The 19,249-nt window shown below is 36.4% G+C and overlaps 1 protein-coding gene across 18 annotated transcripts in view; it reads left to right on the top strand.

Moving 5' to 3' along the window:
* The window catches only part of BCAS3 (BCAS3 microtubule associated cell migration factor), a 372,112-nt gene that overhangs the window by 76,058 nt on the left and 276,805 nt on the right, over positions 1–19,249 (top strand). For all 18 annotated transcript variants that reach the window (XM_074845789.1, XM_074845793.1, XM_074845795.1 and 15 more), the window contains exons 12-13: positions 971–1,141; positions 10,905–10,998. In XM_074845789.1, the coding sequence (XP_074701890.1) occupies positions 971–1,141; positions 10,905–10,998 (265 nt within the window). The remainder of the gene's footprint in view (positions 1–970; positions 1,142–10,904; positions 10,999–19,249) is intronic.

The following is a 19,249-nucleotide window of genomic DNA, read 5'->3' as shown; positions in this document are numbered from 1 at the left end:
GCTTGTCTTTTTAGTTAAGAATTGGCTTGTTATAGTGTCATTTCATTCTGATCTCTTTTGCTATTTCTTATTTATATTGCATAATAAATCTGCTCAATTCTTTATAGGCAAATAAGGGCACAGTCCTTGATTCAAGGAGAAAATACTTAAAGTTGTAGTTTGGGTTGTTTTTCTTTAAATCTATGTCTTTCCTACTGTGTATACTCTCCCTCTTGCCCCAAATAAAAGAAAACAACGTAAAAACAATCTTCAGCATCTTTAGATGATAAAAGCTGGTGCAGTGAATACGTTTTCAAACCCACGTCTGGAAAACATGCAGAGTCTGGAAAGTCACGTTATTTGTGATGGGAGATGCGTGTTCTTTGTACAGAGCTGTCCTTTCTAGTACCTTGAGGATGGCGTTTTTCATTTTGCTGGGTTTGAGTCTCGTGGTCAGTTTTAATGCTGCAAAAGGCATAATTGCTGAGAAGCAAATGAATGTGTTTGTCATATCTATCAAAGGCCAAACTTGTCTCTTGTGCAGAAGACACAACTATTTCAGCGTTAACCATTAGGGGCTCTAAGTATTTCTCTCTGTAACACTGCTCTCCACACGCACCCATCTTGGCTTCATCATTTGATTTTTCTAACTATCCACGCTCTGTGCCTCTTGGAATAAATAAAGAACAAAGTTAAAGGAAAAAACTGTAACATTTGGACAATGCTAAAATATTTAGTTTTTCAAGAATGTTTTGGAAGCATTTGATTCCAAAATAAAGGTGAATATTTCAAATTGGTAGGTTGCTAAATTTTTTCAAGATACTTCTGTTACAGACAGCCTTTTGCAGCTTATGTATCACTTACAAAAACATTCGTTTTGTGTGTTTCTGGTGTGCACAATCTAGCCATATTAATTGTGTTGAGAAAAAATTCAAGATAGATCCACAAAACAGCCTTAGACATCATTTATTGGTTCTCTTTCTTTTTACAGACGATAAAGACTGGACTTACAATGGTTGGGAAAGTAGTTACGCAGCTGACAGGAACGCTGCCTTCGGGAGCAACTGAAGAAGAAATTTTAGCTCATAGCAACATTCGTCGAAGTCCTCTGGTGCCTGGAATCATCACTATCATTGATACAGACACAGTTGCAGAAGGACAGGTAATGCAGTATGCGCAGAAACAGAATATCCATTAATTTTCATGAAAATATCAGGAAAATATATTTTATGTTTCTGCAAAGGAAAAATAGATGAGATATTTGCTAGGTCAAAAACTTTTACAGACACACACAGCTGTGATAAAGTCCTATTTGGGACTGAAATGAAGCCAAAATATATATTGCCCTTAGAACATATTTATGTGACACTTTGACAACATCAAGTGTGAAGTGTCACATTTTGTCTCTCTAACACTTGTTCATAATTGACATTGATTTATGCTGATCAGTTGAAATGTATATGTAGTCTGATTATATTTATTAATATATAAAGTGGCTGGAAAATGTGATTGTCTAGAAATATGGTGAATTGTTGAATTTCAGTTTAAAAAAGACGATGAGTGAAGTTGGATTTTAAGTACAAAAGCTTATAATTTTACATAAATTTCAAAACTAAAATGAAATCAAGCCTGATGCTGTTTTGTGAGGTATATGTAGTATTTTACTAATTACACGCAGTACAGTGCGTCAGGCTAAATACTTTATTGAAAAATCCACACCATTATCACACAGAGTTTAAATTGGTGTCTTGTACTGTCTTTATGATAGAGAAAGATATCCCTGTCTTTTTTGTTTGTTCCTACCAATCATCTCACTTTTAAGTGTCTGGTCCTGGAATCGGTGTTTATGGAGGACTCCTACAGACTTCATTATTCTGTAACTATTTTGTAAAATTTCTCCCCCAATGTTCACGTTTATTGAATTTAAAAGAGAAGAAAACAATTTCCTTTTTCTTGTTTTCCCTTTATGATGCTTACTGCAGGTAAGTTGGTACTGTATTAATGACACACGAGTAGTCAAGTTATTTTCTTTTCTTACCTGGCAAGAAAATAAAATGTTTTACTTGAAAACAAACAAATCAAACAGAAAACCGGTATGCAGTTTGAGCTGTGGTTGTTCCTGAGAATTAGTTCAGAAGCACTTAGCCAAGTGACATTACATTGAAAGGGCATTGTTAATATAACATTAGAGGCCTTTTCCTGCAAAATTAAAAGAAACAAACAAAAAAAAAGAGAATTGAAAAAAATGTATATTACTTAAGATCTTACAGGGTCAGGTCTTAAAATAAGTCTCTTGACCATTGGGGTTTGTTTTTTTTTCCTGGCAGTTTTTTTACCAGGAAACAAAAGAAAAAAGAAAATTTTGCTTCATAAATTTCTCATGAAGCCTTGTTTAATGCGGTCATTATTTCTGATGGTCATTGTCTGTGCTTTGATTCTTCTGCATAGGCCTAGGGGGAAAAAAAATGATATATCTTTGGTTTTTAAGTCTTGTTATGTATGATTTAGAAGTTTTATGAACTTGTCCTCTGACCTTAACAATAGTCGGGAGCTATCAAGCCTAAAGGGCACTATGGAAAAGTAGTTGTAAAAATGATAACGCTTGCCTTGTCCAAATACTGCTGCTGTAACATAAATAAGCCATCAGTTCTAGTAAAATAATTTTTGTCTTGAATCTCTAGGGAAGTAGGCTCTAAGTTAGATATCCTAATTGTATGTCTTGCATTCATATTTTTGTGATCTGAAGTTTTAAAATGCTATTAAATTAATAATTTGTTTTCAGTGCTGAGACTTGCTTTCAAAACTAACATACTTTTTTCCAGGAAGAATAATCCTTCTTTTGTGTGTTAGATTTTTGTGGTACAAGACTTTTTAACAATCTTTTCTTACTGAAATGTGCATCTAGTAAAAAGAAAGTTGCTTAAAAATAAATACATTCTGTACATGGTCTAAATAAAGCCTGTCATTCAACTAATGTCCCAGTAAAGAACCTTCTGGTGTAAGGAGTGTCGTGTGTGCTCACAATCCCCGCTGAGCTGTGGAGTCCAGCACTCCAGCTGTATTTCTTTGCCAGGTGGAAACGTAAGTTTTTGTGCACAGAGCCTCATCTGAACGTGGGAGATTGGGATTTTTCAGTTGTGTGAATTGACTTGTCCCAGGGAGCCTGGCAGGGAGCCTGTGCTTGTGTGCTGGCAGGAGCAAGGCAAGCCTGCAAGAAGTGACATGCTAGTTCAGATGGCAAGTATTTGTACTGGCTGGGTAGTCCTGGCTAGTTTTTACAGCATAATTGATTGAAGCGTCAGTTCAGGAAAGTGTTCTAGCAAGCCTGACCTTTAAACGATGCGAGTAATCTCGCTGAACTAAATGTGATTGCTCTTGTACTTGAATGTAAACTGATAGTTAAGCATCGTGCTGATTTGAAATCTGGGTAACTGAGCTACACTGATTCTTCCTCATTATATTAATTTCTGAAATTATTTTCCACTTCTGTGGCAAATTGGACTGCTGATAGTAGTCATCCAAACTACATTATTCCTGGCACTTTGGTTGAAGTAGAGGCGTGATTGAGCCTAATGCAGAGTGCAGCCTCACCTGTAACTGCTGTACAGGGCTAGAGCAAATGCTTTGCCTAGTTTAGTCTCAGTTTTCTTGATGCTGCGTGGCAGTGATTTCTCTGAAGTTATTGGTTTCTCATCCCACGTTTCAGATTTCAGTTGGGAAATACAGGGTCTGGGTGGGTACAAAGAAACACTTAGTGACATTCCTGCTCCCTCCTGTGAGGAAGATGCCTGATTCGGAATATTTCATTGCTGCTGGATGGGGATGCTGCTGCCTGGCGATGCCCATTGCAAGCATCCGGCCTTCTAAACTGACTGGGAAACCACAAGAATTAGTAGTGCCTAGCAAGTGTGTTCTGGACTGGATCAGCACTTTGAAAGCCTTGCATCCCTTTCATCAGAGATTTGTCTAGAAGCTATGTCATATATTTGTGTGTGAGTGCACGGATTTTGGAGGTTGTCGGCCTAATCACAAATGAGGGGAGTTTCAGAAGCAGAAAGGAGTTCTTTTCTTACCATCAGTAGACTCCTAATGTAAAAGGAATACTCACCTCCTGCAGGCCAATAAAGGTTTCTGTCTGCCAGCACAGCTTAACTAAGAATTTGGGAGTTGTAATGAAATAAACTAATTTCCAAGTAATAAAATATATCTTTAAGATAATGTATAGTAAAAAAAGGAAGAAACCTGTTTTAAAAAGAGAAAGAAAATGGAAGATGATGACAGTAAATTTAAGGCAACCGAACGTGTTCTTTTGAAGGAGAAATAAGCACTTTTTTCAGTGGGAGAGCAGGTTGAGGTTTTTTAAATATAAAACAAATTAAAAAAAAAAATATATAAAGGCTTGCAAAGTAATGATGCATGTCCTTGTCCATTTCCTTTGAGCATCGCAACCAGGTTTTAAAGATAGTGAGCTGCTCTGTGCATGTGTACAAACATACAGATTTATTTGCCAGTAGGACGATTAAGAACTGTGTTTTGGACATAAGCCAGAAGGACTAACTATAGCTTCAGGTTTTCACTAATTTTTATTATATCTGCCATTTCAATGGTATCCAGTATAAAGAATGCAAAATGGAACTCGATGCATTTCGTGAAATGACTGTACTACCATGGCAGAGGTTGAAATGTTAGCTTACCACTGAAAAATACACAATTAACAACCACAGAAAGCTTCTAATGGAATCTTGCAGGATTAAATCTGTAGGGAAAATATTTTTAATAAACCTTATGAAGGTAGATATTGTAGTAAAATCTCATACCCAGCAGTTGTTTACATGATAGCTCCTACTTTCAAAATCAGTGGTACTTTAAGAAAATTTGAATTATGAAGTAATTAAATAAATGCAAAGGAATGTAGAATTATTGAAGTTGGCTGTCATGATATATTTGTGAAGGGAGTAAAAATAATTATCGAGATGCCCAAGTAACTTTGTGGTAAACCCAAATATGTTAACAAGGTTGTGTGCTTGTTTAAACTTCCTTCTAATGAAGTGTTAGCAAACTTTTCAGTTAGATGTAATGACTATTTATTTGAATCTGTTAATTAGTTGAAATGGATAAAACTAAAGCTGTACAGATGTCCTCTTTTTCAGTAATTGGAATTAAATGACTAAGACTTTAGTGGCTTGAGTTTTAAAGAAAAATTATTTTCTTTCGACCTTTGTTTCTGTATTCTTAATTAATTCATCAACTAGGCCACCCACATGTAGTCTGCAATAATGACCTTTCTCAAAAGTCGCCGGTTTTGTGACTGAATGTAAATCTGTTAAACATCTAACATTTAGTTGACAGAGAAATATGTGGCCATTTAAAAATACAAAAGTTGATTCTTAGTGCTTTTGATAGAACGATGTGATTGATGAGATATCATTGTGTTGCTTTCACAGATCATCCAAAACACATGAAAATATTTGAGGAAATATTTTAGAAATAACTTATAAAAATAAGATAACATGTTGATCTTTTTATGTTTTAAAATGTGATTGGTGCTTTTTTCTGTTCCCTATTAACTTTTTATTGCATTAAAGAGGAATTTTCAGAAAAAACTGCAGACTGCTGCAGTTCCAAAAGTTCATTTTCATTTGGTAAGGAGTTGATAACAATTGAACCAAATAAAGATGCTTATCAGGAGCAAGAATTGTTGTGAAGCTTTGGTCTAAAGCAAAAAGAAGCTAAAAGAATAAAGTGTATTCAATAATAAAACTTTAACTACATACGTAATTCCACTGGTCATTAACACCAGTGCTTAAGAACAGCTTTCACAAAGGCTAATTTGATGTTCTAATGGTCATATATTTGGCATCAGTTTTCCTCACTTTTTATATCTACATGTATTACAGAAGAATTCTTTTTATATATAAATATAAAAAGAGCAACAGGATTCCCTCAGAGCATAATACTGTCTGCCTTACTTTTATTAAAGGAGATCTGTTTTTTGTCAGGAAGACATTTTTGTCTCAGATAAATGGTTCAGGCTGAGCACAAGGCTGTTTTGAGTTTATGCTGGATTCTATTAAAAGGAGTGCAGTAGTTAATGCCACAGATTTATCACTTTTAGCCCTTTTCCACTGATGTTTGACCTTAGCTATAAGTTGGGGGAGGCTAATTGGGGGGGTCGATATGGAGGGGGTTGGTTTTTGTGCATACGACTTAGGAACGAAGCAAACACTGCCCTAACTTGAGCTGTTTAAATCAATGGAGACCTCAATAAGTATACATGCAAAGACCTCTTTATTATATAACATTCATATTTATAAATATTGCCAAACCCATTTGTTTTTATGATGATGGGATTGTTCTTTCTTAATTTTATTAAGAGTAGAACCTGCTTGATTAGATTTGTGTCCATTTTTATTTGTGTTACTTTCATGTTTTATTTAAAAACATGTCTCCACTGGGATAAGTGGTATAATTTGCCTTTAAAGATTAAAATAATTGAAGTCATAATTACTAGTGGCTTCTGTTCAGCAGTATGGAAAATACAGCGAATGAAGAAAAATATGGCATAGGAGTAAAACGCTTCAGCTATCTCTTGCCCTCAAAGCAAACGCTATTTTCTGATAGTAAATGTAATGATCCCCTAGGTGTTTTGTCTGGTTCTCTTTTAGAATAAGATAAAGAGGACTTGATTCATCTTCGATCAGCTACAGTGTCCAGTTGAACTTGCACAGGGCCAGCTTGAGGGAGCTGCAGCGGTGGCTCAGCAGCTCCAGCTGCAGACTCTGTTGGCTGGACGCTTCTTTGAAAATCGTGGGGCAGCTCTCTTGAGAAGATACTCTTTGGGCATCAGGAATAGGCTGAGTGCTGAACTACAAGGCCATCTTGGTAGAAGAGCCACTGTGGTTCTTTCCTGTCAGTTGTTTGTCTTAAATTGCTGTTTCTAGTTGTGACAGTAGGGAACTCTGCAAGGAAGATACTTGAGCATCCTTATGAACCTCAGTGACTATGCAATTATCAGAGTAATGCTAAGATTTACGAACCTTTTTCAATGGTCTTTTAATAGTCGAGTGGTTAGAGGCCACTACCTTGGAGAACGAAGCCTATTTGGGATGAAGAAAATTGCAGCCTCAGGATTCCTGTGGGCCTGGTGTGCCCTGTGCATCAGGAAGCTGAATGAGCTGCTTCCTTCGAGCTTTTTGACAGCGCTTGCATGCGTTATTAGGCAATTTGTTTTGACTTCCAAGAAAAATTTCCAACTCTGCTCTTTTCAGTGGTAAGAAACCATAAACTGGTCGAAAGGAACCAGTTGTACGGTGTCAGTATTGATTTAATGTGCTGTTTGTTAGCCCACGGACACCGTTCGATCTGCAGAGGCACTGGAGAGTGTCTTCCACTTCAGCGTTTGCAAGAAGTGGTTTCCAAAATTTGTGAAGCCTCTGTGGCGGACGCCTTGACTACTTCTTCATTACTGTACAGCTCCCGTCTTCTTCCTTGTCTGCACGAAATTTGTGCGATTTGATCTATCCAAATTTACATAAACCCTGTTGTGCTAAGGCAGGATATCCATTTAGAGATCTCTAATACAGAAAACAATGTCTTCCAGCATCTTGTGTTATATCAGTGTAGTTTTGTCTTCCGTAAATTGTGTACAATAGTGAAAATCATACTATGATTTTAAAGCTCTGTAAGCTCTAAATGGGCATGTGAACCAGGCTTTTGTTTTGTGGCAGGTTTGGAAGGGACATGTCCAAAGAGGCTCCTCTTCGGTTGATGATGTGCTTAAGTCAACTGCTGTAATTACTTTTTTTTTTTTTCCTCCTTCCTTTGTAGTGTTAAAATTGTAAAAAGTGATACATGTTTTCCCCAACTGTCCACTGCAAAAGTGCAGGGGAAGGACATGACAATCCTTGCAGTGCAGCCTAAAGATTTAAATACAAGTTGGTGATTTTTAAAAAAGTACTTTTCTTCTCTGTTCCACAAGGATTTATTTTTTCATGTTGATTTTAAAAAGATGAAGAACATTTTTTTTTCAACTTTATCTTACCTTGCACAAGCAAGTGTTGTTTCTACGTGTGTGTTTCAGAAGCAAGTATTTCCATTCTGTGGCCACAGCGGGTAGGGAATGACAGATATCAGATGTCAAGAAAGGAGGTGGTGTGGCACCATCACAACCTGAGTTTCACATTCACCACTATCCAAGGGTTTCAAAATTTTTGAGTAATGAAGGTGCTTTTGTGGGTGGGTGTTGTTTTTTTTTTTCCTTGTACTTGGCTAATGCAGGAGACTAGCATATTTTAGTTTGAGGCTGAAAGCTCTGCATGAGCCAGGCTTTTGGTGGCAGGAGAGGGTTTTCAGGATCTACGAGCTCACAGTGGCTTTTCTTTTTTTCCTGGTTGGACATTATGCCGATAAGTTGTTCTTCCTTGTATTTCTGTCACAAACAACAGAATTGTATAACAGCCAAAATAAGGACTGGTTTTCTATACCTGAAAATCAGCATTTACAGTGAAAAGTGAAGATTTTAAAAACTCCGTTTAGATTAAATATAAAGGATTTTTTTCCAGGAATATAACTTTAAGCATGGAATCAGCATAGCATACAAATAATAGATTTGGGTTTTATTGTATTCTTAAATTGGTATGTCTGAGGTGTTTCACAATTTTTAATGTGAAATTTTTGCTTTGTATTGTATTTCCAGAGGAAAAATATTTAAAGGTCGTCTTACTATCCAGAGTGTTCCTGGGCTGTTGAATAGGGGTTTTATGTTGCAGGGATGATAACAGTGGTGCATTTATCATTAGGTTGTTGGGTTTTTTTTAAAAAAGCCATGCTGAATTAATCCAGTTTACAGTCTGTAGAAGATGATGCATGTGAAATATGCTATATAACTGTTTTTATCAATGATTTAGGTAGTGTTGATACCTACATGTTTCTAGATTAAATATTTTCAACAGGCTAGATTTTAAAAAACCTTCTGTTTCTTTTGCAAAGCTGGTTTATGATGTTACTTTATCATTATCGTGTATCTTTAATTAGACCAAAATGTTTAGGATAAGACCAAGTTACCTAAAAGTGGAAGCTGTGAAAAGATGATGTATAGGAGTTATTTAGTGCAGTTTATATAGGCTGAGAAAAGAACACTGTTTCTTTGAAAAGCTCTTAGGAAGATCTCCAGACCCTTTGGTTAGTGGTTCTGGAATAAGCACGAAATGCTGACAACGGAAAGCAAAACCATAATTGTGCTTATGTGACAGTGCCAAGTAATTTGAACATTTAAAGTAAGTCAGGCGCAGGCCTCTTCATCCGTATTACGTGACTTCTTTAAACATTTAAAGATTATTTCTCTTTTTGAAGCATAAAAATATCTTCAAATTATTCTGATATCTGTTAGGAATAGGAAGTATTAAAAACCTTTTGGATTATTTTGGAAGCAGCAGACAAATTATTCTGAACTTCTGAAATTTTGCGCTATCTTATTAAGAAGGTGGTTTTTGCTTACCACAGAAACCCTTTTATTAAGTCCTCTTATGACAGATCTTTCTCATTGTTCTACTTAATTTTGTCTTTAACATGATGTAACCGAGGAATAAAATACTTTGCTCTTGCATATGTTTGTCCACACATCTTTTGGATCTCTTCGATAAATCTAAGAATATCTTTTCTTTTTTACACAATGAGACACTGGTAATACTTTGTCCTTTCGTATGTCAGAGTCAGCTTTAGTTTTGACTGGCCCAAGTAGTTTTATCAACTTCAAGTAGCCTTTTGTTTAGAAAACCAAAAGCTCATCCTTTGTCCCTTTCTCCACAAGATGTTGCACAACACAGATCTCAGTCCAGATATTTCCTTTTCCACTTAATTTCCCTCTATTGTGAAAATTCTCTCCTACCTTTTATCTGCTTTTTTGTTCACAAGAAGGTATTTTAAGACAGTGTGGTTTTTCTTAAGGGGGTTTGATTAACAACCTTTGTAATACTTTTATTTAATGTCCATTGAGGCGATTTCAAGAAAATTCTTGTTAGCTTTATATTTCGCAATGCGGATGCTTTCATACACGCTCCCAGTCCTCAGCATCTCTTGCATCGTTCAGAAGTCCAGACACCTCAAGTCCATCACCACTATTAGCAGGATGCAAGCTGTAGCGTTCCTACCTGTGCAACTGGTGGAAAGCAAACCCACTTCCCTTCACTGGGTTTGCGGTCTGTTTTTCCACTCATTTGCCATGTATACTTTGAATCCTCCCAAAGAAAATACTGATTGATGTAATGGTTAAATATTCCCTTTTCTTCGAAAAACTCTATGCTACCTTTTGTTTTTTCTTATGTGATTTTTGTTATTGCTTAGAGAGAATCATGTTGTTTACAGTTGACCTGTGTGTGCTCCTCAGTGTAATTGCACGGATCCTCCTTACGTTAGTCCAGCTGCACGCTGCTGCTGAGTCTGGGGGAATGAGAGCTCCTGTCCAGGAGAGCTGAATGAGCAGGAGAGCTCCTGTCACGAATTCAGGAGTGATAGACACACAGAGAGGTCACAACCCTTGCTTCAGCCAACGGCAGTGGAAACCTCAAATGTAGCATCCTGGGGCACTGCATACAGACTTCTTCTGTAATAAGTTTCTACGCAGTCATTAATACTTTATGGAGCAGAACAATAATATTTTTCCATTTTGCCTTATTTGCGTAGGATAAATAAATAGGGAATCCAGGTATAAAGTGCATAATTCTTTCTAGTTAATAGTAGGTTATTTGCGCGTGTGTGTCTATCTGAAAAAATTACAGAAGATTGTTTCTGTTTAGTTCACATGCAGCTATATTTCTAATTCATACCATTGCGTGTAGTTTAAAACAATTCCTGTATCAGTAAGTTGGTGTTTTCTTAGGTGTGTTTTTACTTCCTAACCTTCCTTTGTCTCTATGATTATTATTCAGGTACTTGTCAGCGAGGACTCTGATAGTGATGGCATTGTGGCCCACTTCCCTGCCCATGAAAAGCCTATTTGCTGCATGGCTTTTAACCCTAGTGGTAAGTTACTTCACTGTTTTAATGTGATAGTTGTAAGCAAGATGAAGACAGCAAAATATCATAGCATGTGTTCATTGCTTTGGAGAAATTGCAGATACTATTGTGATAGTGCAAGTATCTACTCACTACGACTCAAAAGTCATAGGACTTTTGGCTTGCTCTGTTGAGTGTTGAACGTGTCATATAGTTGGTTACTTTGTCTTTTCTTGAAATGTCAAACTTAACTGTTATGCTATGGTATATGTGAGAAGATTCACTCTACCACTTTGAATGCAGTAGAAGTACTAAGGAATTAGTTTCTGTTGAGTATCCTGCCGGCCAGGTATCCAGATGTTCTCAGATGCGGGTATTCAGAGGATCAGCACGTGTATTAAATTGTACTCCTCCATAAATATGAAAATAAAATTAATCGTTTCACTGGCACTGGTTTTTAAAGTAATTTACACTGCCATTATGTGTTTTGTTGATGAAGAGTTTGCAATTACACCCTCTCCCCTGAGTGAAATCAACTATAATCTGAAAATACTTTTAAGAAACTCCACAAAAGTACCTATTCCTCTCTTTTGTCTTTATAAATGAACAATGACTGTGGGCAGCAGAGATAACTACAAGTCTTCTCTGTTAGTAAATCTTACTAATTTGACAGTTAACGTGTTTACTATTCCATCTATAGACAGCAAAAAAAGGTTTGGTTGATTGCAGTGAATAAAACTAAATGTCTGTCATTTATGTTTTCGCTTTTAGTGACCAGTTGGTCTTATTCTGACATCCCATCTGTTATGTCAGAACTCTTTAGTAGTGCTGTGCAGTTCACAGCATTCTCACTGTGAGTTTTTGACATAAAAAATTGTATTCTCATCTGGCTGAATTTTCTTCTGATACTTGAAAGAATTTTTTGTGGAACTCTGTGCATTTAACTGAGATCGCCTAGGCCAATTCCAGGACTGTGATATTTTTGCTTCGTACTCTGGTAGAAGGATAATACCTAGAGTTGAGCAATGCTAATTAAATGAAATAAATACAGCTGCTTAAATCACAATGCTTTATAGATATTAATGAAATCCCTCCTTAAGACAGTTTTTATAATTGTGTAAATTTAAGGGAAACAATGTTTATGCAAAAGCAAATTAACTTGTTATTTTTTAAATTGAAGGATATATTTGCATATTATTGGATTGCTTGCATTATAATCAAGTTCTTCTGGTTTGTTCAGGTACTAAAATTAAAATCCTATGTATATGATGTAGCAGACCATTACCTTAGATCTAATGGTGCAATAAGATAATGGCAAAACACTTTTTCTAATCGGTGTTATTTTTGACTGATTGCAAATTATGTATGTTATGAGATATTTGCAGGAGGGATGATTCAAGGCAAGGCACTGAATCACACTGCATGTTCTAGCTACAGCAATATCAAAACAGTTGAGAACCATTACCTCAGCTGCCGACAGTATGAAAGCAGCACTTAACACAGGATCCTGTATTCTTTATTTAACATCAAGGCAGAATTTTGTTTGAAGCCAGTGTTGTAAGTAACATCATCTTAATCCATTATGTAGTGGTACATTGCCAATCAAGCTGATCTCATTACAAAGCAGAACAAAACAAGAGGTGGCTTTTGATGCTGTCTTCATCTATTGGCTGATTGTAGTGAAAAACTGTTTTACTGTGTAGTGATGCTGCACTAGAACAGAGCAACTGCAATCTTTTGCTGTGAAGGCAAACAGGGAACACCGACCTGTTTCAAGAAACTATTTTATTCTCTGTGGTTGATTAAATAGCTTAATTTCATCATGTCTCATCCCAAGGGCCCATGAACTCCACAGGTACTAAGGTCTGTAAAAACTTACAGGATTGTGTTTGGAAAAAACCTAAACCAAAGGCACTGCTGACACTGGAAACCACTGAAGGTCAGTGGATATGGAAGGGGGAGATACATCCGATTTTTGTGTAGTAAACCAGTAGAACAGTGCCACAGCTGCATTAAACTGTATTTTAAAGGTATCGGTTGCCAGTAAGATACATTTTTTAGGTTTCTGCTGTTCATGTTTTCAAACTAAACAGGGAGCTTGCTAGGGATAAGTTAAATATGATAAAATAACGGTACAGAATTTCTGGGTATCATTGTGAAAATAGTTCCTGGTAATAGATCACTTCACTGTAGGATTATCAGAAAGCAGTCCAATGGGAAGGAAAGAGACTCACTAATATCACTAAAGGCAGTCATATTTTTTCCCTAATCTTTCTTTTTGAAAGCAAGAAGAAATCCTTTACTGCACTTACAGCGTCCAAGATATTTTAAGTTATAATGAACCTGATTGAAAGTCTGTTGCAAACAGTGGCAGGACTCTTGCTGATATGGTGTGTGTCTTTTTTTGCTGGTTTTTTTTTTTTTTGGTTTGTTTTTTTTTGGTTTTGCTTTGGTTTTGAGGCTTTGGGGGTTGTTTTTTCCCTCCCAGCAAGGTAAATAATCTACGTGGAGTTCCATGCTGGGTTAGCTGGCAAGGAGAGCTTGTTGTACACACACACAGCCTTTTACATTAGGTGCGTTGGAAGGCAAAACCATGGAAGAACAAGCAGGGGTGTCTCTGCATAGCGTTTCATTATGCTGTGTAGACATTTCTATAGTGACTTTTGTTGGCATTAGATCTACCTTTTGTTTAAATTCAAGGCAAATCTATTGAATTTTTTTCTTTCCTGTTTTTGAGGTATTCGAAGAAAGAAGAAACTTGGCATACAGTTAGCTTTTTTTATATTAGATCTATGGCTACTCTGAAAATCTGGTTGAATAATAAAATAACAAACTTGAAACATCATTTCTGGGTATACTTAGGGGGCACCACAGTGGGTTTTTTTTAATGCTGCCTAGCATGTCCCTGTATACCTTTTCCAGACTCTTATGTTAATAAAAGCTTCTGAGTCAGTTGATTTTAGGGAGACTGTAAAAGTCTCAGTCTAAGACATACAGCAAATCAAGTTTAACATTAGAAAGAAAAAAAAAACCCCAAACAAACGAAAAATCCATAAAGGAGAAACCTGCAGTTCCGGGTAGTTTAGCTTTTCTGTGTTTTCTCCTGTGTACATCAAATTTTAATTTTCAAAAAAAGTTGTGATGGTTTACTGTGGAGAGTGGGTTACTGTGAAGGGGAGGGGAGGGTTTGTGCTACAGCTGAAAACTTGCAGCCAGGCATCTCATCCACAAAATCCCTTAGTTCTATGGAATTTCTAAAAGCCAGGTCCCTGCGTATATTGTTATTGCCTCTCTGCTTAACATTTTTCATTTTAATAGGTAAGAAAAGTGAAAAAGAACTGGTGCCCCTTTGCTGTTTGTTGCTGATTGAATCTTTGGGAAACAGAGATGAAATGCTAACTGGGTCCTTATTCTAGTGGTAAAAGTAAAAATTATGATGTGAGCCCCCTTAATCCATTCTCCTTGCCAGTTGTGTTGTCAGCTCTGGGGGCAGTGTTTCTTCTGGCTGGTGGGCACACTTCCTATATAACATTCTTGTTCTGTTTTTGGAAGCGTGCTTAATAAACCCGATTCCAAGTTTCAAGTTCAGGTGACTTGGCACAGTTTCTTGTTTTCTTTTTCTTTTTTAATTGCTAGAATATGAGTATTTCATGTATCGTTTTCTTCCATAGGAAACTGGCACAGTTTTTCTATACCATTTTGTATGTCAAAATCATGATTTATTTATATAATGCCATATTTGCTTGTGGTTGCTTTTGTGACTTATGTGAAGATAAGGTCCCTCTTCTGAAGCACTTGTATTTTGGTATTTTTTTTCAGACATCTATCCAATATTGAATAAATTAAATAAATAATTTAGCATTAGTAATAATTTAGCATTGCCAAGTGGCATGGAAGAGGTGCTGTGTATTAACAGGAAAAAGGGATCTGATTTTTCAGTATATTCGCTTAGTGAGTATTGCAGACACATGGTATTTATTTATTTGTTACCACAAGCCCTTCCCGTGAAGTGGTGCTTGCACCACAGTTTGTGGCAAGGCTACTTGCATGTAAGAGGAAGGAGCTGTGGGCCGCGGTGCAGGTGATGACCAGAAACGGGCTCCTGCCAGCAGAATAATTCATGCAGCTTGGAAATGGCCAGCAAGCCGAGGAATTTTGTGGGGAGCTGTAGCTGATAGACCGTAGACTGGGCACGGCAGGTACGCGGGGTCTTTTGAATGGCAGTCGCAGAATGTCTTCTGGTGATAGCACTGTTTGGCAGTGGATTGGGAGAATATTTCTTCAAGCTAGTCGAGAAGGATTCATGTCTAAGAAGGAAGTCCCATCTCTTAGGCATACAGAAACCATTGCGAGGGAAGTGAGCTGCGTTCCGAGAATATTGAGTTCATATTTGAATGATCATCTGTGCAAAGCAGCTGTTGCAGACGGAGCTAAGAGCACCATGTCCACTCTTTCAGTTCTGAACAAAGGCAGGCAGCTTCTAACTTCTAGGAAGACTGTAAGCCTTTTATTAAAACTTTTCAAGATGAGAATAAATAATAGAAGGAAGTGAAGTATATTAATAGGCTGGCGCCTTTATTAATGTACCTCTGGCATGTATATTGATGTAGTGGAAACAAGAGGCTTATACTTACAAAGAGACTCTAAGAACAGTTACTTTAATTCACTTATTAAATGAAAATCACATTAAGCTTTTGTGTGGATGCTGTTACTTAACGTTGTCTTGATTAATTTTATCTTGAGTATTCAGTTGTGGATGAATCGAAGGCCAACTTACTGTGGACAAAGTGTCCAGACAAAAATTTAGTGCTGTTTACTAATTCACGTTAGGTAGTTTAGATTAATTTTTTCAGACTCCATCTGTGTAGATATGCTCCCAAGGCTACGCATCGTGTTTTTCCTGGTTTTATTTTTTTTGTTCTGAAGAAAATCTTGATACCTTTAGATTGGGTCCAGGAACAAGACCTGTTTTTATAGGATTGTTGACAATATACGTTGGCCCCATAAAAATAGTCTAGGGTGCTGTTAGCTACACTGAGTTGCAGATAATGTCACCTGCACGATTTCCTTTTTTTTGATGAACATGGGTGCTCTGTTACTGTGGTTTACAGGACAACATAGCCTTCCACCATGTCTTGGAATGGTGTTTGACCTTTTCCATGCTATAAATGCAAGATACTTAGAAATGTCGCTTATGTATAACCGGTAACAATCGTACAACCAGTAACAACTTTCTTTTACATAGTGTAAAACAGGAGTATTGACACTAAGGTCTGTATTTATTACGATTGAATTTTTACCATAATTAAAATGTAACCAGGATAAAAAATGTTGGTAAATATTTACTTGGTTATTAAGACGTTTTTCTGTCAATGCAACATTATGCAAGAGAAGGCTTTAACTTTTATATGTATGTAATATTTTTTTATATATATATATTTTTTATATATATATATATATATAGTAAACAACTCAGGTACAAACAGTTTGCAGAATTTCATAGTCATTATAGTATTGCAGCAGAATCCTGTCTGCTACATAACGTGAATTGACAAGAGCTTATTATGTAAACTCTGGATAAAGGTGCCCTGGACTAAATTTTGGAAGTTCACAAAAGGAAGGAATACACCATAGGGGGTTACTTAAATTAAGATGTTTACAAAAAAGCCTCCAAGCTTTTAACGTGTTGATGATAGTCTGCCAGGAATTGTAAGTGTATGCAGGGCCTGAAATGGGGAGAGGGAAGGGAAAGGATTAAATGTTACCAATTAGAATCAGTTGCTCAATGGTAAACTGGATTAGTCTGAACTAGAGAGTGTCTAGACTGAAGGCTGAAGGAATTGTACAAACATCCTCGTTTTTCATTATGTTGTATTAGACGCTGTGATTTAGAAAGGAGGAAAAAACCTCACCAATTCTGATGTCAGCCGTAGTCCATTAAAACTAATTCACTTTGTTCCCTCTTCCATCGCAGACACAGAGATGATTGCTAGTCGCTGTTGTTAAAGGCAATAAATACATTGGGCTGCATAGACCTCTGGCATGATCTGTTGTGGAAATTTCTGTGTACAGCTTCATTCAAATGCTTTGGTTTATTGCTATTCCTTTTAATATCAGTCCAAAGTATTCACTGTTTTACTTTCATGAAAGGTCTTGGGACTCGAGCAAAGTCGTGATGCAAATATCCTGAATTAAGACTTCAGTGTGATTTGGGGGGCATTAGGTCTGCTTCCTTTTTGGGGGGGATAGAGGGGGTAAGACATTTGAATATAAAGTGTTATTGGGAAGTCGGATTTCCACATGTTTAAAATAAATGCTTTTTGATTTTGATTTTTTACTGACAATATGCCCCCCGCACTTAAAGGAAACAAAGTGCTTAGTTTTGGAGTTCTGTGATGTGGTACTTCTTATCTTTCCACATACCAAACCTGAGAACTAAGGAGGATGTTATATGTTCAGAAAACACACCAGTGTGCTATATTATTTGCAAAATCTGATTATCTGTGTTTTACTGCATGCTCAAGGAATATATTCCAAAATAAATTGAAAATTTTGGCTTGCTTACTATCCTAATTTTTAATCATCTGATTCTTTATTTGTATCTACAGTTTTAAAAGGATGCGGTCTCTTTCTCCCTTTTCTAAATGGATTTTTTTTGGGTATGTTCAGGTTCCTGATGTCTATCCTGTTAGTATTTTCAACCTGTGCATTCTGGAAAGGTATTTTCATTGATTGTTATAAAGACATATGAAAAAAATAATACTTCCGTTTTTAAGGATATATGAGTAAGTTTTGGGAATTCCATAGAACATCATAAGGTTTATGTTTCCCTCCGCTGTATCTAGTTCTTTGGTGTGATTGTGTAATGTATTTCTAAATAGTTTCTAAATGCATAGTTTCTAAAACATTATTCTTCTGGTCACGGGATATATTTAAATGGGCTCTGGACTGACACACATACAAACGTGTATTATACATACAGAAGAAAATTCTGTTCCTCTTGTGTGTGAGGAAGATTATGGAAAAATTATGCAAATGCTGTCCATGGCTAGTATGTGTTCTAATGAGAAACCACCAGCAAATAGTTAGCCATTGTTTGCAGACCGCATCTCAAAGGAAAAGTTAAAAATACAGTAAAATTTACATGACGGAATAACGCTGCAAAATGAACTCAAAAGAAAATACTGCTTGGTTGACTAGCTGGCATGCAAGCTGTGGTGTATGGCTTCTATTCATAGAAGTGAAATTAAAGGATGCAGTTAAACACAGTTGTGAAACGTCCAGTCCAACAGCTGCATTTAGTTTGTTTTTCAATTTCTCATTGCCTTTCTTGTTTATTAGCTGTGACTCTGAGGTCAGAATTAAAACAAATATTTTAATGGCAGCATTTATGATGTTGGCAGAGAGCGCTCCGGCTCAGTCCTGCGAGTTGGACGAGACTCGATATGGGTGGCGTGAGGTAGTCCCGTCAGACTCGAAACGGAGTCGCGATTGGTGAGACTTTTCAGAGTACAATGTCTGTAAATCACACAGCTGATAAGCATCGTGGAAGCGGCTTTTTAGTTCTTTTCGCAAACTGGACATGCTTAAGGGATCTTGGTAGTAGGAGGCCAGAAAGGGAGGATCCTTTTATAGATTTTAACATGGTAAAAACTAACAGAATTCCTCTCTTCGTTTTGACAGATCTAAGGTATAAAGGCCTTTATGAACTGTGATAATTAAAACCAACTTGTGTGTAAATTATACACATCTATTCATACTATAGAAATAGTTACATGTGCTTTTAAGAGTAATTTTAGAGTCTATGGGACTGTAGTTTTATTTTAGTAAATTGTCTTTACTTCACCACATTTAAAAGCAAATTATAGACCTTTTATTTGTGCTGAAGCTGAATATTAGTTGCTAAATACATTGTTGTCCACACTTGTGCGAGTTCTATACAGCCATAGATAATAAAAATAGAATCCATAAGGAAGGAAATAAGATCAGTGTTTCAGAAATCGGTTCCAGATAGGTTTTTTACCTTATATTTACCATTTCTATTAGCCAAATTTCATGATAAACTCTGAGTTTCCCCTCCACCCTCTAGGAAGACAGAACAGCTTAATTAAGTGTTATAAATGGTGAAGCTAAAAGTATCGATTTTTTAATTTTAACTTTTAATTTGAATGTGGAATATATATATTTTTAATATATAGACATTGCTTACTAGTGTTTCAAAGAAGAGAAAAAGTAAATTACTTGGATTTTGAAAGTTACCTACATCAAAGGTTTAATA

The sequence above is a fragment of the Strix aluco genome, chromosome 19 (genome assembly GCF_031877795.1).
Source record: "Strix aluco isolate bStrAlu1 chromosome 19, bStrAlu1.hap1, whole genome shotgun sequence".
NCBI lineage: Eukaryota > Metazoa > Chordata > Aves > Strigiformes > Strigidae > Strix > Strix aluco.
This window is presented reverse-complemented; position numbering and strand designations above follow the sequence as displayed.